Source organism: Acomys russatus, chromosome 28 (genome assembly GCF_903995435.1).
Source record: "Acomys russatus chromosome 28, mAcoRus1.1, whole genome shotgun sequence".
NCBI classification, from domain to species: domain Eukaryota; kingdom Metazoa; phylum Chordata; class Mammalia; order Rodentia; family Muridae; genus Acomys; species Acomys russatus.
This window is the reverse complement of record NC_067164.1, coordinates 8,968,383-8,989,075: the sequence shown is the minus strand read 5'-3', so window position 1 is coordinate 8,989,075 and position 20,693 is coordinate 8,968,383. Positions and strand designations below refer to the sequence as shown.

The window sequence follows — 20,693 nt, the reverse complement described above, 5'->3', positions numbered from 1 at the left end:
CCCCCTAATCCGACTTTGTGCCAGCATAAATCCAGAGATTTTTTTACTTTGTGTCTTTCCTTTTTCAGCTCCTTTCTCCTGATGTCTCCTGGACCTCAGGCAATGGCTGAATCCTCTACTTCTGCCTCTAACTCCTCCTCTTCTGGAGGGTCCAGTCCTATTTTCCCCTCTGTTCAACAATTGGCTGTAAGCTGCTTTATTGGCACAATCAAGGGACAATTGGGGAGCAGTGTTTGCACAACAGCGAGACAGGAGATTCTCGGAACAAGGACCAGATATGGGGGATGCAGAAATTGGCACTTGAATTATACAATAACCTTATACCTACACCAGACTGTAACAGACCTCTTATAAGTCACTTGTCTGTGGACCATGAATTTTATTATTTGAATTCATGACATGAACTTGAAGCTAATGGATCAGAGGAAGGTTTGTGTAACCATGAAGCCTTTAGTACCCTAACTCCCTCCCAAGTTAAAGTCCTCATCAGGCTAGAAAGCCTCTGTTTCACTCAAAGATTCTACTTTGAACCACTTTTACTTGGTTTAGTATAAATAACCTCTGCTAAGGCTGTTACCAAACTGGATACAACAACCGAAGAACAAAACTTGAAAATAAGGAATTAAGTGAAGAATATGCCCTAATTGGTATATTTGAATCTCCGATTACATATGTTTTTGCTCTGGATTCTGCCTCTAGAGCCTTGGCTGATTCTTACACACTCTCCTTGTATGGGTGATGCTGTTTGTCCATTGGACGTGATTCTGAAGGAGGACATTTTGCAAATCAGGAGTCAGAAGGCAAAATAAAGGGTGGGAGAAGGATCATAGACATCAGAAGAGGTCATCCTATCTCTGGAACTGGAGCTACAGACACATTTGAGCTGACACTGGGTGCTGTGAATGGAATCTGGGTCATCTAGAATAGAAGGCAATGCTCTGAATAGCTGAACTATCTCTGGCCCCAAGAACTACAACTTTTAATTAACCCTCCTAGGAACTACAGTTTACAAATTTGTTACAAAACGGCCAATGCTACTGCTATTTCCTTCACTTGTATAAAACCGGGGAATATGTCTCAAAGGCATGCACTTACTTTCTATGAAGAAATATATAATGAATTCTATTAAATTGACTACAAATTGTAACAAATGTTTTAATAATGAAAGGTTTAAAAACAATAGTGCTTCTAGACAAAGATTTTTTCTAAAGAAGTACTGATTAACGACACATATGTCAAGAAAAAATACTGTAATGGCGAATGCTGATTCAGGAGCTTATTTTTATTAAGTAGTTTATGGTGAAGGCTGTGACTATTTTTTCTATTTATAGTGGCATCTCTGGTTAATTACCTTGTAATGTATTGTGACATTAATGCACTAGTAAACTACTGGAATTTATACCCCTATTCAGTAATAAAATCTTTAAATTGAAGAATGCACATAAAGTCATTGCAGGCATAAATTATGTGACCAAATGCCATGTATGGTCACACTGAGCTTAAAGAACAGAAACTCAAATTTACTCATTAGTGGGTAAGTGCCTCTGAATTTATATTCAATGGCCACTTTACAGCTATAGAGAGTAAAGCATTTTACTCAAGAATGTTTCTAAGTTGCTATACTATTTTCCTTTGGGTTTCTAAGAACATGTTGGTCATAATTCAACTGCAAAGAATCAAAAATAAACATCTGGAAAACAACAGAGGAATACTATAAAATACATTCCCATAAGGAATGTCAGTACCCAGTACAGATGGTTTGGACTCATGTACCAAACCCAAAGTAAGTCATCTGTAAGCCAGCATGTAGAGGGGTGTGACAATGTGAAACAGACATAGCTACAAGTAAACATACACAAGGAAAACTTTAAAACATAGGGTTTTCCTTTTCTTTGAAAGATAGACCTTTCTTCTTTTTTTTTTTTTTTTAAATTGAGTATGTGTATGTCTGGGTGTCTGTATACTGGGTGTGTTTGTGGTTGTGACCAGAAGCTAGGACAGGTGTATTAGATCTCCTGCAGCTAGAGTCACAGGCCTCTGTGAGCCATCTGATATGGATGCTGAGATCTGAACTCTGGTCCTAAAGAAACAAACGTTCTTCTTCTCTGAGCCACCTCTTCAACCCCCAACATCCAGTTTTAAAACATAAGTCCAAAGTCATCATCCACTACTTCATCATCCCATACGCTCAAAGCACAATTACTATTAAAAAAAAAACAACAAAAACAAAGTAACAGGTAATCTAAAGTAGTTGCACTTATACTGAAATAAAACGCCAAGATTCATGGACATATTCCCTGTTATTATGTTACTTGATATTTGATACAGAAAAGATTCCTAGACTGATATTGTAAGTTACAGTTGTATATTTTAAATATTTTATTTATATATTCTGTTGCTAAAGTTCAGAAATTAATTACAGTTTTATTTTAACAATATAGCCAATTTCATAAAGTATAAAAAATAATATTTAAAGCAATAAGCAGTTCTTGATTTGTTATCATGTATCTTAAATTGGGAAACTGAGGCAGCAAGGGAAATAAAGAGAACAGAGGAAGCAATCAGGCAATTGAGTAAAGGGAATAAGAGGAGATAGTTTTCCTGTTTTCAGTGTCATAACACAGTAATAGAACACAAGAAAGAGAAAAGCTATATGGCTAGCTGATCTTCGTTTACCTGTGGTTCAACAGAAACTGTCACATAGCCTCACAAAAGTATTGTAAATAGAATCCCACATGTCCAAATTGCCTGAAATGTCATAAGGGTAAAATAAAAATCAATAACATGTGAGAGAAACCTCTCCCTCCTCCTCTTTTCCCTTTCAGCTAACAGGAGGATATTAATATGGAGAGAGATGCATAGTTTGTATGTATAATTTGAAGGTACATAAAATCAATATTAGTACACAGTCCATTTAAAAATAGTCAGTAAATATAACATTTGATAGCTGACTTAAAATACTTCAAAGTTGTTATGCAATCTCAGTGTGTCACATTTAATATCTGCCTTTGGATGAAATGTTAGAGAGTCTTTGAAAACATACAGAATTTTTATGTAATAGGAGTTTGGTAATTTCTCATAATCCGATCTCATTAAACTGTCTATTAAATTCTTTGTGTGACGTGTGTGTGTGTGTGTGTGTGTGTGTGTGTGTGTGTGCGCGCGCGCACGTGAGTGTGGGCAGGTATGTGTGCGGTGCACCTGTGGGTGGAGGCCTGAGGGGGATGGTACAGGTCTTTCTCAATCCCACTTCATTTCTTTCACTAAAGCAGAGTCTCTGAACAGAGTCCAGAGCTCCCATCTGGCTTGTCTGACTGGACAGGTTGTTCTGCAGATCTCCTGTCACTGTGTGACTAGTAATGGAATGACAAACACATCACCATGTCCATCTGGCTTTTGGGTTGGTTCTGGGTATCTGACCCATCTTTATAGTCATGGGACAGGTATTTTAACCATCAAGTCAACTCTGCAGCCCCTAAATGTTCTTTCTTAGTAAAACAAACAAAAGGCTGACCTACATGTGGTAGTGACTACAAATGCAAACGGGCAAGGGTCTTTACAAATTCATGATGAGGATTGTCTGAACATGAGGAACTGTGAAAACATTCTAGGCGGGCAGCTTCACCCCCCCTCCCCGCATGTTTATTGCATGTTTACTGATGCCATCATTTTTTAATGTTTTTAAAATGTATTGTCTTCCTTTTTTAATGTATACATTTATTTTATTACACATAAAATAAGAACCAGGAAGAACCACGAGTTGTATAAATGTTACATTCATAGTGATTTGGGTATTCGTATTTGTCAAATATGAAGTAAACATCTTTCCTATTTTGTTGGGTCTAAATTTCTGAATGAAAATCAGTGTCTATCATATCTCATCTCTATTAACTCAAATCATCTATCTTGATCTAAAAACATCTTTCCCCTTAACCAACTAAGCTTGATTGTTAAGACTCAGGGGTGTCTCTCTTTTCCTTTATCTCTCTTTCCTAGGTAAGGAGATAGGAGCTGAAAAGAAAAAGGGGGATATAGAAATATAGAGGGATGATAGAACAAAAGGTAGATTACTGAATCTACTCCTTAACTCAAGGCCTTAGCTGTTACTCACAAAGAAGGTTATTTTTAATTCATTTGTATAGAATTCTGTATACTGATACAAATCATAGTCATGTCAAATACTAGTCTAATTTTATCACAAGATTATATATAATAGGTCTAACAGATAGATATGATTCTATAGGTAATATAAGGTAAAATAGTTTTTAAAAGGTCTTCAAAAGCCTCAGAGACCTACAGAACATAGCATTTAAAGACGCTTTTATTATTCTAAAGATTCTCTGACAAGTTAACTCCTGGTAAAATCCAGCCTACCTCAACATTAAAGAAGATGATCAACATTAAACATTAAGATGATCAACTCCTTAGGGAGTTGATTTCAAATGTGGCAAACCAGCCACTGAGCAAAATGTCCTCGTTTCTGCTGCAGATAGAATTCTGCCTAAAAATGGACAAGCTTAGCCGTAGGCCGAGTTGACGGCCGCACTCTGCCTAAACAAGGTAAGCAAGTCCTCGATAGTTTCCTTCGTCACACATATGTCTGTCAGAGATATTGGCCTAGAAGGCCGAAGATGATGCTCCCACGTTTTAGAGGGTGTTGAGTGACTGTTCAGGAGGTAAACTCTCTCAGTCATTTTTTCATTTTGGTAGCTGCTAACATGTAATTCTGGGTCACTCAGGTTTTTATGTTTTACTCCTTCTCAAGTCTCTTCTGGTGTTGAAGGCCAGATAGTTTAGTCTTATTGATTCCATCTTTATTTGGTCCTGTGTAGACAGTCACATTGAAGAGAATTCATGATGTAGCTACTCTGACTATAATTTTTTTTAAGTTGCATAAAAATAAAAATCTCTACAGTTTGAGGCACCAGTGACTGTGAGTGATCATTGTTCATTCTTTATCAGCTCAAATCCCCATCAATATAAAGAATATGTCATTTGAAATCCAGGTTCTTAACAAGGCTATCCACCTTCTTGTGAATTTCTCATGGTCTGGTACAAGGCAGGTATTTAACATCCACTTTTTCATTCTAATGGTATTGTTTTTGTTGGACAGATGGCAGATCAGCCTGGTTCCAAAGCCTATTCTTTCCCAATATACCATTGCAATGAACTCAAATAACAATAACAGGCATATCTTGTGTAGGACATACCAAATGCCAGACTCTGTTCCATGTCACTAGTCTTCACAAACACATTAAATTGCACCTTCAGGTCTGTGAGGTTGTTAAAGACACTTAAAACAAAAAGGCCCAAGTCTTCCAAATCAGACATTTCAGTCATTCTAAATGTATTTTATTTATATGTGGCTTTAAAATATCTTAAACTCTTTCATGATTCCAGGTTTCTTTGAACTGCGGCTCTCCGAGTTGTGGGGTAGGGTTGGTGACTTGCTGTGACAAAGGCGACATTACCAAGCCTGACTCAAATAGAGGCTCACCCCCATGCCAGCCTTCCTATTAATGGGACACTCTTCTGCCATGACAGTGAAGGGTGGACCAGACTGAAGGTCTACAGAAGCATGAGGTCACTACCCTATATGACATCAAGACAATTGTCAAAAATGTGTGACCTACTCTCTTAAGAAAAAAAAAAAAAAAACAACAACAACAGCTGCACTAAGCATCTAGCTACATCAGCACAGAGTAAATACGTCCAGCTCTCAGTATGACACTATGTTTGCTATCAAGAGTTATTAAAATTTTGGAGTAGATTCTTTTTCCATTCCAGCAATGACTTCTAAATACTCTTTCTCAATTTATACTGGGGTCACATCTGAAGAATGGAATTATGATAAAAGATTCAACTTATGTAGAAAGTTTCTCAGCCTTGATAAGAACAATATTCTAATAACTAGCATGTATAAATCAATATATCAGCTCACATAATCCTTATTCTTTGTGAGGTATTCTGTTGTTATCAGCAGGGATCTCAGTCACTTTGTGTTGCTATAACAAAATATTTGGGACAGGGTAATTTAAAAAGAAGAAAAAAAAATATTTTTCCCACAGTTTTGAAGGTCTGCAATCCAAGGGCAAGAGGCTGTCAGACTCGGTGTTTGGAGAAGATTGTTTTTTGAGTCTAGGGTGACTATCTTTATGAGGCAGGGAGGGAGTGCAAAGAACACCTAGCAGATCTCCTCCCCTTTTAATCTAGCACCAATGCATAAGATAGAGGCCCTATCTTACAGCTGTAGCACTGAGGGTTAAATTTCAACCAAAAATCTGGAAAGGATACAAACATTCAAGTTACATTAGCAGTCAATCAACACAGCCACCCCAGAGGCACTCTTGACCTACCCCTGTGCTAGTCAGTGAGATACCAAACTTCTGATGATATTTCAGATCCTTTCATCACTGCCAGCGTAATTCCAGTTAAGAGCCCCGTCATCTTTCATCTCCACTATGAGAATCACCGTTCTTTGCCAACTTCTTTCTCAATTAGCTAATGTCAGAGAGGGTGCCCTTGTCTCCAGATAATATAGTACATCATTCATTTGAGAGGAAACATCCCAAAAGGACCTACCCCAGGACAAAGCCCAAACTTCTTGCTATGGTATATGGAATCCTTTAAAAACTGTCCTATTTCCTTACTCTCACCATTCCTTCCAGCATGCTCTTTAAGAAAAGGAATAAACTCATGCTCTCTCTGTTGGTTCATTGTGTTTTCTCTCCATGCGATTCCCTTATGTTCCCCGTAGCCTGTTCACTTGTTAAACACAAAAACATTTTCAGCAGTGCTTACTCTATTACTTTTCATCGTTGGCCATTTGGACAGAAATCACTGGAGTACTTTCCCCACATGCCAAGCTCAGACCAGTGGTTGGGAAACAGTAATTACGACAATAAGCTCTTGAGGAGCCCACAGATAAGGGAGGAAAACAAGCACACTCAGCAATACAACACAACATCTTAGGGGAGATAAGTAAGGGGAACACTTGAGCTTAAAATGCCTCTGTTGGAAGTCAAGAAACTCTGCAGACAAGTGGGAAAGCAAGGCCTTATAATCAGTGGAACCTTACAGGATACAAGAGATAAGAGATTTCTGCCAGAGAAATTGCTCAAGCAGAAGGCGTGCTCAAAAAACTCACACCTACTGACTTTGCCAAGCCATTGATGGTTTTGTTAGAAATTATGCCATATTTTAAAATAAAAAAAATTAACCCTCATAGAGTTGTTAGTTATAAAACTGCAAGGCATGAATGTGGAGCATTGGGTTTGAACACTATGAAACATTTTGAAGAGTAGGGACTGGATTGTTTTTAAGAACAGAAAGATGAATTCTCTGCATGTTCGTCTAACAGATGTTACCTTTCAAATTTTATTGTGTATGAGTAACAAAAGTCAAATTTTGTTGACAATCATGTAAAATAGCTTTAATTAATATACTTACAAATCAACAATGATATTGCCATTATGAACAATTTTTAAATTATTCATAAAAATACTAATTTCCAAGAAAAGAATGTTTTTAACTATTACTATCATGATATTACAAATGAGTATAGTATTCATTTGTACAAAAGCTTGAAAAAAGAAACCTGGGAAAAATCTTGTAATCTAAATCACTCTAAATATGAATTCAAACAGTCCTCTATTTAGGTGCCTTGGGATACCTAGCTTTTGAATCAATGGATTATTCATCTAGTTCTTGGAGCAGTATTTCATATTTCTGTTTAATCAGTGAGATTTTTCTGACCCATTATTCACACATTACTTTTCTTCTCCATATTTAAGCAGGCACTGCACTACAGATTCATATAAAACCACATTTAGTTTCATTACTTACCCTTCTGCAGCACCGAAAACTGCTCCTTTTTCCATAAATCAAGAAAACTCACCTCTAACAGGGGGTCTTTCTAGGTCAGAGTCAAGGTGAATCGGTGGAGATATGTAGGAAACCTGTCCATGATGCACTGGCCCTGAGAACACATAGGAAAATGTTAAGACATGATATGGCTCAGTGGGTAAAGGTACTTGCCACCAAGCCGGACCCCTAGGCCAATATGGTAGAAGGAGAGAAATGGCTCCTACAAACTGTCCTCAACCTCTAATCTCAATACACAAGCCCTGAGTGTTCACAGCCTCCCCTCTCCCCACAAAACAAATAAGCACAGCGTTCTTAATTTCAATTTTTAAAACCATGTTCTAACATTTTTACTCCACAGAGAATAAAGCAGCCAGTGTATATTATAAAACAGTCTTCTTAATAACAATCCAAAATCATCAGACAATTATTTTGATTTTTCTTGCCAATGGATTTTAAAAATGATTTAAATATTATTTAGGAGTTGCCTGTTCCCCTGTCCCAGGGAAGCTCTTGTGGGGACCAGGGTGACTTTATACTTACAATGTAGTGAAGGATGATTTGCCTGTATTTCCCAAGTGCTGGGATTCCAAATATGTGTGTATATACACATATGTGTGTGTGCACATGTGCATGTGCCTGTGTGTATTTAATATTTAGTTTTCTATTCAGTGATATTATACATCATTATGGAGTGCTAAACTGTTTTAAGAAAAATGGAAAACTCCAGGAACATAAATATATCCACTGTCAACTGTATTTATTTCACTGCCCATAAGTGCTAAACAATCTTCAGACTGGCACTTGATGGACAGGTAATAACTGGGTGGCACTTAGGATGCTGAAATTCTGTCAAATCCATTTTTCCTTAAAGCATTTCTTCCATAGTTTGAATAGAAAACCAATCTAACCCACTTGCTATAATTTGATGGAAAAGAAAGAGGTAGCCTACATTCGAACAGCGAGGAGATGGGTCTCATTCTCTATTCTTAAAACAGTATTCAATCCCATCACACAGTTATATGTAATATATTTTATCTTCCACATTAAAATACTAATGTTTATTTTTTTTAAAAAAATGACGAGTTTTTAAAAGTTCAGTTATTTGCCTAGCCTTGGCACAACAGTATAATTATGTCTTCCCCCAACAACAAACACAAAAAAAGGAGAAAGACTGATGTGAATTCAAAAGAAAATTCTAATGCTCAAAGTAACTATCATTTGTACTGATGATATAGCAAGCAATTATGAATGTGAAGCAAGAAAGAATAATTACGAAGGCATTTCATTTTCTGAAGCTACATCATACAAAGAAGACTTGGGCAGAAGTGATGAAGCCACCGCTTTCTCTCTACATGGGAATATGTAGTTATACTTTATGCATTTACTATAGCAATTTACAGGGTTGTTAATCTCCTTTCCTAAACAAGGAAAGTTAATGATACATAGATTATGATAACAGTTAGAGTAACCTTCCCGTTTCAAGTAATACTCAACTCGTAATAAACACTGCTGATTCCTCTTACGAGGCACATTTCAAATAATTAATATGGCTCCCTGTTGATAGGAGCCGTTGTTGCTCCCAGCATTTTCCTCACTAACAGTAGAGATGGCAGAACTGATATAATGTCCACAGCCCCTCAGACTGGTAACTAGGAATATTACATATCCACTGGCCATGTTTCAATGGAATACATAAAGCACTATTATAAAAGGAATGCTACCAGTTGTGCACAGTTGCCAGTCCTTGCTTAATATTGTTTATAAAAAAGTTTAGATTAGCCAGACATAGTGGTGTGTGCTTGTAATCCCAGCAACCAGGGAGGCAGAGGCAGGTGGATTGCTGTGAGTTTGAGGTCAAGGCTACACAGAGAAACTCTTGTCTCAAAAAAAAAAAAAAAAAAAAAAAAAAAAAAATTCGGTTAAGTTTAACTATAAAATCCCTTGTTCAGGTTCACTACACAGTAGTCTGAAGAAACTTTTTTGTTTTTAAAGTGCAGAATCACCAAGGTAATGAATTGGCTTAAAAGGGTAATTCTTTGTAAATAAAAACATTATATTACTAACTTGGTGTTTGCCCCAGTAATCTCACTGTTTGAAGTAATACTCATCTCATGTCTGTTTTTGGATCATAGCTTTTTACCAGAGTTGACTGTCACTACCAGGCAGCTACAAATATACAGCCACCACCAAGAAGACTATACACAACATGAACGTGTACACATAAATCAAAGAAATGAACATGAACAAACAGGCAACTTTGTCAAGCATCTACAAGGCTGAGAGTGTTTTGATCAAAATATGGTTTTAATTTATCATAGAGATTTTTTTTTCCTCAGAGAAAGTTTCAGTATACTAACTCCTTGGAAAACATGAACAGATTTTAAAGAGAAACAAAATCTTTGTAACTGTCACTTCTTACATTCAGTTTGAAGAAAATAGGCACTTCGTACTTTTTTTTTTTCTCTTCTGGGTTTATAGGTATAGAAAGTACAGAGATTACACTATGGGCACTAAATCAAGGACTACTGGAATCTGGTTTGCCATCATATCCTTTTGCTGTCCTGAGAAAAGTCTAGTAACTGCAAGATGGAGTTTATCAGGGAAAACAATACTGGCTGGAAATGACAATCCCAGAAAGGCAAAAGACAGTGAACTTCTGGCTTGCCATTGGAGAGTTCTAACTTGGAGAACAGATGCTAGAATCTATGAAGTTTGTTGCTGACTGGTTTGTTAACGTGTATCATATGATTTGAAATGATTTTTACTGCATTTTAGATCAGTGACAGTTAAATATTCATCTCTACAAAGATACATAAAACTAGACTGCCTTTCTTACTGTGTGGCTGACCGACCATGTTTATTCCCCCAGAATATGGGGAGAATGACCTGCAGTGTGAAATGTCACAACTGACTCTGCAAAGCTCTCTCCTCTTCATTAACAAATATTTCAAGGGTGGCTGGAGAGATGGTCAATGTATTTTCCAGAGTACCCAGGTTTGATTCTCAGCACCCCATAGTGGCTACCAACAGTAACTCAAGTTCTGAGGGAGCTGCCATTCTCCTCTGGCCTCCAATCACTGTACATATGTAGTACACATAGCTACATGAAATCAAATCACCCACACACATAAAAAAATTTTTTTAAACTGTAAAAAATTATTATCAAAAGGTAAAACTCAATAATTATTTAAAAATACACTGAAAAACCATTAATAAACTTGACAATATTGAATCGCTTCCTCAACTTAAGGCCTTAATTGTTACAAATATGGTTATTTGTAACTCATTGGTATAGGATTTTGTATAGTGATGCAAATAAATTTAATTTTGATACATTGGTATATATTCAAAGTTAAGATTATTTTCCACATACATTATATATATTTCTATTCTGATATGAGGTACTGTACCCACACAACTCAATTATAACACAAGGTTTACTTTCAATTCCTTTTAAGTGCTATTTCAGGGCTGGAGAGATGGCTCAGAGGTTAAGAGTACTGACTGATCTTCCAGAGGTCCTGAGTTCAATTCCCAGCAACCACATGATGGCTCACAACCATCTATAATGTGATCTGATGTGCACTGTATACATAATAAATAAACAAATCTTTTAAAAAAAGAAAGTGCTATTTCCGGCTGTTTAGGATAATTAGGTAATATAAGCTAATTGTTAGTTGATCAAAGCAAGATTATGTCAATTACTAGTCTATTTTTATCACAAAGATATACGCCCTAGGTTTGATGCAATAAATTTCCTTAGACATCAAAACAGACAGTTTCCAACAAAAGATGCACTCAGGGCTGGGAATACTCCTTGTTGGTAGAGAGCTTGCCTATGGCAAGTGAAGTGCTGCATTCAATTCCCAGCATTCCCAAGAGAAAATACTTTTTAAAAGTCAGTTCAAAAAAGCTTCATCAGGTACAAAACTTGATAAGCACCTCTTGTTGAAAAAATTTTTGAGTCCTTTTAGATAAATGGATATCTGTTCTTTAATCATATACACCAAGGTCTATTCTTCCCACACTTTACCAGTCTGGTACTTGAAGTCTTAACTTACACACTCAAATGTGTGACATCTGTAAATATGGTCACTTCTTCTTTCCAAATTAAAAATATCTCCACTGTTTTCCAGAATTTTAGTTTATGGTTCCTCTGAACTTCAAAGAGAAGACTACTATTGAAAGTTTGATTTAACTTACATTGAGTTGGAGAAGAAACATTACAATTATTTCATTGTATATTTTTAGAAAGACTCCTATTATTATTTTAGTTTTAGCTTTTAAAAGATGGAAATTCATGCAGCCTGGACTAGCTCAAATGTGAACACATTAAATGGCTCAGGATGATCTTGAACACTTGACTCTCTTCTTTGAAGCTTCGATACAAGGAATGTGCCCAGCTGAGATTCCTCTTTATTTAAGTCATATTTTGTTACCTACACTGACATTACTATTTCCAGAGCAGGAGAACATTTCTTTTTTTCTTTTTTCTTTTTTTTTTTTTTTTTTTATTTTTTTTCAGGAGAACATTTCATTAGGCATACTACTGAAATTCACCGTTCTACTTCTTCCCGTCTACAGAAAAGTTTGACATTTTCTTGCTAAGTTTGTCCTTTTTTATCTTTGGAAGGGACCTCAAGGGCTTTATTTTCTTGATTTATGGAGTCGCAAGAGGATGCATTAATTAAATATATTTGTTAGTGTTTGCCAAAAATTAGTTATTGCCTCTATCTCGGCTTCTGTTTTGTTGTATTTTGTTGAGCTATGCAGATATACTGAAAAAATTATAATAATTTTCTTCTGTATTTAGATATTAGGAACCATTTATACTTTCATATTATTTCATTCTTTTGTTCTGTAGAGTTACAAGTGTAAAGATTGGTTGGATAAATTATGCAATTTAGAAGGCAGGGTTTCCTAGTGTTTTTAATGTCATTTTAACTTATTTTCCTATAATGCACATGATAAATATTAAATGATGTTAAAATTTCCAAACATAATTAACAAGAGAAAAAGAACCCAAAGTTCCATGTCTTTAAGACAATATCTCTATCTCTGTGTCTTAAAAAGAAATGGTTCTTTTTCTCCTTTCTTTCTTTCTGTGTTTATTTTATTTATTTATTTATTGAATTTTTGTGTTACCTCCCAGGTAGTCAGCTGTGTCAAGGTGAAGCAGAGTATGTTCTTTTTAATGACTGGCTGCTAGAACTCATTGAAATGGATGGGGGAAAAAACCTTCCTTCTTTCTATAAGAAGGTGGCACTCAGGGGAAGGATAGTAGGCTAACAAGAAGAGACTTGATACCCTCTGATCATATAGAGGGGCAGGAGGACCACCTCTGTCACAGACATAGGGAGGGAAAAAGGGTGAGAGCAGGAGGGAGGGAGGAACAGGAGGATACAAGGGATGCGATAATAATTGAGATGTAATATGAGTAATTTAATTAAAAATGAATGAATATATTGACAGTAACTCTACAAACAGGTTATATTGAACAAAGAATAAAATGAAATCTAGTGTTTATGTATATTACATAGAAATTGACTAAATAATGAGCTTTAGTAAACTAGAAAAAAACCTAGGCTCTGCTGATACTGTGGTGAAGAGTGGAAGGATTATGTCGTCCAAATGAAGCAAGGGGTCTTGACCACAGTAGAGTGCACATGCTGGTGAGTGAAGGCCGCACTTATAGACCAACTGGGGACCTGATGTGCAGGACTGGGCTTTCGTTGTGGATGCCAATCCAAATGAGAGAGAGAGAGAGAGAGAGAGAGAGAGAGAGAGAGAGAGAGAGAGAGAGAGAGAGAGAGAGAGAGAGAGATAGATATTTCGGTATCTGGATTGACAGATAGTACTGTGCCTAGGTGATTGGAACTCCAAAGAACTAGATGAACCTTAAAGCATTTAGTCTCTCTAAAGAAGATGACGTCTGTCAGCATATTGTCAGAAAGCCCGTAAACAAAGAAAGTCAAAAGGCTAGGAGCAAAACACTCAAGATTCAGCATGTCATTACTCTGTGAGTCCTGCAACACGAACTTCAGCATTTTACTTAAGATAAGGAGGAGGCTGCAGACTATGCTAAAGTTTTGGCCAAGAGAATGAAGTGAGGCAGGATGGGAAACAATACATGACACAGATTACCAAGAGTCCTAGGCTGAGCTTCTACTTCTGAATCCAGCCAAAAGTAAGTCTTTAAGAATAACAAATAGATGATCATTTCTTGAAATAACAGACTCAAATGGGATCAGCATATGCCTCCCTACAATGTGCATCTTAGGCATAAAGATTATTTTAAGCCAAGGAAAACTGAGAAGCAACACATGTGGAATAGTTCTCTGTCATCTCCTTATTTGTCTAAAAGCAAAGTGACGCACATCAGATCGCACTAAACAAATAACAATTCAGCTAATTTTCCCACTCATTTCCTAGTCTGTTGCCCAAGGTAAATCAGGTCTTGAAACTCAAATTCTCTCTCCTCTGTTAAAGGAACACAAAAGTTCCTAAATGTAAGTGCTATTTTACAAATGTTGAAATATTAATAAAAATATTGTGTTTTATGATCTTAATCTGCCTTTTGTTAGGTGACTTCTCAAACTTGAAGAAAGTAAGTTAAAAAAGAGAGGTAAAGTTTTCCTTCCTGGCAAAGAAGATTGATCTGAGGCCTTAAGGTCAACAACTAATAAACGGGACTTCATGAGGCTGAGAAGCTTCTGTAAGGCAGGAGACACTGTCAACAGAACAAAGCGACAGAAAAAAATCTTCACGAACTCTACATCTGACAAAGGTCTAATATCCAAAATATATAAAGAACTCAAGAAATTAAACACCACCAAACCGAATAACCCAATTGAGAAATGGGGCTTGGAATTAAACAGAGAATTCTCAACAGAGGAATACTGAATGGCTAAGAAACACATAAAGAAATGCTCAACCTCCTTAGTCATCAGGGAAATGCAAATCAAAACAACTCTGAGATTCCATCTTACACCCATCAGAATGGATAAGATCAAAAATTCAAGTGACACCACATGTTGGCGAGGGTGTGGGGAGAGAGGAACACTCCTTCATTGCTGGTGGGAATGCAAACTAGTACAGCCACTTTGGAAATCTATCTGGCACGATCTCAGAAAATTGGGAATAAGGCTTCCTCAAGACCCAGTTATTCCACTCCTTGGAATATACCCAGGAGATGCTCCAGCACACAACAAGAAACTTTGCTCAACCATGTTCATAGCAGCCTTATTCATAATAGCCAGAACATAGAAACAGCCTAAGTGTCCCTCAGTAGAAGAATGGATAAAGAAACTGTGGTACATATACACTATGGAATACTACTCAGCTATTAAAAACAAGGAATTCCAGAAATTTGTGGACAAATGGATTGAACTAGAAATGGTCAAAATGAGTGAGTTAACCCAGAAGCAGAAAGAGTCAAATGGTATATATACACTTATATCTGGACACTAGCCCAAGGGGCATGTCCCATGAAAATCTTCACTCACCAGGAAAATGGGCCAGAGGGGAGGATATCCTATTGGGACTCTAGGTGAGAGAAGCATGGGAGAATGGAGAAATAGAAGGATCCAGAGGCTCCTAGTAACCTACAAGAAGAACATTATGGTGGGCGGATCTGGGCCCAGGGGTCCTGCTCAGACTATGACACCAGCCAAGGACAATACGGGAAGTAAACTTCGAACCCCTACCCAGATCTAGACAATGGACAAAACATTCTTCACAGTTGCGTGGAGAGTGGGGACTGACTTTCACACCAACTCTGGTGCCCTATATTTGACCATGTCCCCTGGATAGGGAGACCTGATGGCACTCAGAGGAAGGATAGCAGGCTACCAAGAAGAGACTTGATACCCTATGAGCATATACAGGGGGAGGAGGTCCCCCTCAGTCACAGTCATAGGGGAGGGGAGTAAGGGGAAATTGGAAGGAGGGAGGAATGGGAAGATACAAGGGATGGAGTAATAGTGAGATGTAATATGAATAAATTAATAAAATATATTTAAAAAGAAGATTGATCTGTTGTTTGAGGTCAAATGATAATTATAATATATATATGCATATATGTACATATACATATATATGTTATAACTCATATACTATAAAGTTCAAAGTATATAATTCAATGTTTTTTAGAAAAGTATAGCCACAGAATTGCAGAACTCACCCATATAATTAACTATAGACCAATTTCCTCAGCACAGAGCGAGGAACTTCAGTTTCAGTTGGCCTCCCTCTTCATTTCTTCTCAATTTATCTCTGCTCTAGGCAATCACTCAACTAATTTCTTTCTCTATAGATTTGCTTATTCTGGGATTTTCTTATAAATGGAACTACATGTCCCCTTTTGTTATCAGCTTTTGTCACTCAGCATAAATTTTCGAAACTCATTTATGCTGTAGTACAAATCATTATTTCATTCTTTTTTCTCATTAAATAATTTTTCACTTAACAGCCATTCCATCTTTTATTTATGCAATCATCAATTGATGTGATGGGTACTTGGGATAATTTTCACACTCTGACTATCATAAGAAACGTTGTTAGGACCTTGCTAGTTGGTGCTTTAGTGTGCATTCTGCTTGGATAGCTACCTGGCAGGTGGATTACATCATCTTACCAGAATTCCCACAATACTTACACACTTTTGAGGAACTGCTAGATTGATTTCAAAAGACACTATTATTTTTGCTGTCCACAGTAACTTGGTATTTGCAACACCGTGAAGATACTTTCCAGTTTTATTTCCTTTTAAGATGATGGAACAATAAATTAAAGGTTGGCCAGCTTTTGAAATAATACCATTTATAATTTAACAAATAAGCAATCTTTCCAAGGAAATACAAGAAAATAAAACAGAGACTATGAGCCGAGAGTTGTGTGGTTCATCCATACTGGGAGAGTACAGTGAAAAAACACTCTTGCAAATAGGGGGAAATATAAAAAAGAAGAGTGAGTCAAGCCTTAAAATAAAAATCTAAGATTTTGTGGTGAGTATGCCAAAAATGCAAAAAAACTGTGAGTCTGGTCAATAGAGCCCAATGTTGTAGCAAAATCCTCAGGGTACTGTGGATTCTGAAAAAGCACCATTTTCTCTTTTCAGTGTCTTTTCAACTTTCATTTAACTTCTATTAATTGAACAACGCTATGCAATCTCTACTAGAGTTCAAATACAGAGAGGATCTGACCAGCTTCCAGTAGGACAAAGGTTTCTTCCTCCCTTCCTCCCTCCCTCCCTCCCTCCGTCCCTCCCTCCCTCCCTCCCTTCGTTCCCACCTCCCTTTCTTCCCAGTACCTTACTTGCACATCGGAGAGCAGAAGACATTTTACGGAACCATAGAATTTGGGAGAGAAAGACGTCTAATAGCTTATAGTGCAAACCCACATTTTAGTATGAAGAGATTGACAGCTTGAGAAGCTGAAGAGTTTTTCCAAATGGCAAATCTGAGTGGCTGTCATCACGCTGATGTTAGAGACAGCACTAAAGCACCATCTCTGCTCTGCTGCCTGGGAAGCTGGTGCAGGAAGGCATTGTTTCCTAGGCGTGCGGAGCTAGTTATTTACAGAAATATTTATTTGTTTTCTTCAATTAGAGGCAGAGACATATAAGATGATACTTCTAACCACAGGTTTTGTATGCTAGCATGCAAATTCTGCCACTCCTTAGCCACATAGGTCAACAAGTAAGGCACCAGAGCCTTACTTTCCTCATTTGTATGATGGGTTTACAAAAGCACTGACCTCAGAGGTTATTCTGAACATTAAATGAATCTGTAAATACGAAGCAATTAGAACAGTGTTTGGTACAAAATTAAGTATTTAGCAGTGTTTAGCTATTTTAATTACAGATTCATTCTTTCATTAATAATTCATCAGCCACAGGTACCTTTTTAAAAGTGTTTTGCATCTATCACACAATAAAGTAAGTGCTAATTCATATCCTTAAGTAGATGGATAAAAAGCTAGCAATAAACATAATTAAATCAACTATATTATGGATTCTAGAGGTTAAGGGCAACAAGAAAAGCTTAAAATTGGGTACAGGGAGTTCAAGTGGGAGAAGCAGGCTTCAGCTTTTTACACTGTACTAAAGAGAAGAACTAAGCTTGACAGCCTGAAAAACACTGGAGAGATGATCTCGATGGCTCAACAGGTAAATGCCCTCGCGTGAGGACCCGAAATGAAGCAGGGAAAGGCGAATTCCTTTCCACCTTAAAATAAGTCTGTCCTCTGACCTCCAAACCTGTACAGACAGTATTATATTTTATGAAAAAATTAAAAGAAAAATAAAGGGTCAAGTTCAGTTTCATTTAATCAATTAGCGTGTGCGTTGTAAACTGAACTCAGAGCTTTGACTGCTCACTGTGATAACCACTCTTCACAGCTGTACCAAATAATTGGGAAGAGAGCATTGATAAGGAAGAAATGCTTATTTTAGCACAGAAATATCAGCCCATGCCACATGGCCCCTTTATGTTGGACCTGTTAAAGAGTATCTGTTTCTGGTAGGGAGGGAAGTGCAGTTGATGCCCACCCCCTTATAGCCAGGAAGTGAAACAGAGATAAGAAGAAAGCATACTCAGTGTTCTTAACTTCTCTGAGATGCTCACAGCCACTTAAATTTCTTCTACTGCAGGCTACCTCTTAGGGTTCCACTACCTCCTAAAAGTCCCTCTAGTGGGTGAGTGATTTTTTTTAAGTAGATACATTTTTTAATTTTAATTTTTTAACTAAACAGTTTTATTTTTTACATATACATTTATATTATTACACATATATACAATAAACTACCTATAGCAAGAAGAATCATGACACAATCAGGAATTATATAAATGCTACATTCATAGTGTTTTTGGCTATTTGTATTTGACAGCTTTGAAGAAAACATCTTTCCTATCTTGGTGCATCTAAATTTCTGAATGTAAATCAATCTCTATCACATCTTGTCATTAACAACTTAAAACATCTATCTAGACCTAAAAACATCTTAACCCCTAAACAACTAAGCTACCTGGTCTTCAATCCCAGAGATTTGAGAAGGAATAAATATGATTACGTGAGTATGCTGGGAGCAGCTTATGTTGATGTGTCACACTAGAGTCTTAAGACCAGGTAAGTGTACTAGCTCTGAGCTGTAAGACCATACTTCAATCTGCTTTTAATGATTACAATTTAAGCTGGAAGGTATGGTGGTAAGAAAGGCTTTTTTTTTTCTGTCGCAGTTAAAAATACAAATACACTTATAAAAGTATTATGATCACCAGTACTAAAAACAGTGAATAAAAATAGCACACATAAAATATGGAAGCAAATAATTTGAAAAGTTAACATGCTATTTCTCCTAAAGTAAATCTATTATTTTATTGCCACAAAGTCCCCACTGGTTTCTTTGCTTATGCTACCTCTCAACTCAGTTTTTCTTTATTTTTCATACACTGTTAAAACAATTTTCATAGTTTATTGTCATCTAGGTAAATTATGTGCTATTTTGTTCTATAATTAATATTTTAATATTTCAAGTGATCATTTTGATTACTTCTTCGCAGAGATATAATATTTCCCCTTGAAGGACAATAAAGTTTGATATAACTTTGTTCCTAATGTGATATTAGTATTTTGCTTTGAGAAGTTTTAGCATTATTGTAAATCATATTTCTTTGTTCTTCAATAAAGAGAATAAAAGATCCTACAACACAACTATATTTAAGAATGACATATGGATTTTTTATTAAGTTTACGTTTGCAAAAAAAAAAAAAAAAACCTCTGAAGTAGCATAACATTATCATTCAAAAGTTTGACTCTTGTCGAAAATAACCTTTTCTCCAGATACAAACTACCAAAGGTCAAGGAGTTCTTTGTACTTCTGAAAACCTGCTCACCCTCAACGTTGTAACTTTTTTTCTTTTCTTCACATTCTACTCTTAAGTACAGCCTCAGGCATCATTGAAGTCAGCTTTCTGAGACAAGGTTAGCACCAATCAAAGGCAAAGAGAGTTTTAAAGATGCTAACCTTTCTGATTTTGATTCCTTTTCTCTCTTTCAACTCATCTAAAAAACATACTAAGTATTTTTTATCAACATGCATGACACTGTGCCTTCACAGGTGTATGTGTACTACCTGTATGCAGATGCTTACAGAGTCCAGAGGGTTTCCAATCCCCTGAAACTGGAGTTACAGGTAGTTGGTAAGTAGTTCTGGTGCTTGGAACCAAACCCATGTCCTTTGCCATAGACAGTAAGTGCCCTTGATGGCTGAGCCCGCTATCCAGTCGCTCCCTTCAACTTTTAATCAGACATATAATTGTGAATTTAGCAAGATATGAGGGAACAGAGAAGTAACCACATGCTTGATTTACTCAGGGTATATGCTACTGATGGAATGCAAGGGTCACTTCCAGATTTCTCCATGGTGGACAGTGCAGTATTTCTGGACACAAGAGAACATATGGTATTATCTAAAGCAAAGGTATGGAAACTTTTTTGGGGGGCTCTAACTTTTACTATCCAGCCGGCATACAGGATTTGATATGAGTCAGATGACTCATCTCTTCACTGAGAGTCAAGATGCAGCAATTCCAGGGAAATATGAAGGGCACACTGTTAGGGAATAGCAGAACTCTAGCTCAGGAGACAAGAGGGAAGAGCAGAGGTCTGGGCCAAGGGCAGTGGTAGTATAGAGCAAGTTTAGGATGATGGACATAGAAAGCAGTGAGAAAATCACAGGACTAGGCAGGACAAAATCCAGGGAGCCTCTGTGGGACAGTCACAAACAGATGATTGCCAAATAGTAAAGCATTCACAAATTCATTGA

General features: G+C 36.8%; 1 protein-coding gene across 1 annotated transcript in view; it reads right to left on the bottom strand.

Annotated features, from left to right (window-relative positions):
• The window catches only part of Adgrl3 (adhesion G protein-coupled receptor L3), a 438,014-nt gene that overhangs the window by 195,843 nt on the left and 221,478 nt on the right, over positions 1-20,693 (bottom strand). The window contains exon 6 of the mRNA XM_051170906.1: positions 7,898-7,978. Within this exon, the coding sequence (XP_051026863.1) occupies positions 7,898-7,978 (81 nt within the window). The remainder of the gene's footprint in view (positions 1-7,897; positions 7,979-20,693) is intronic.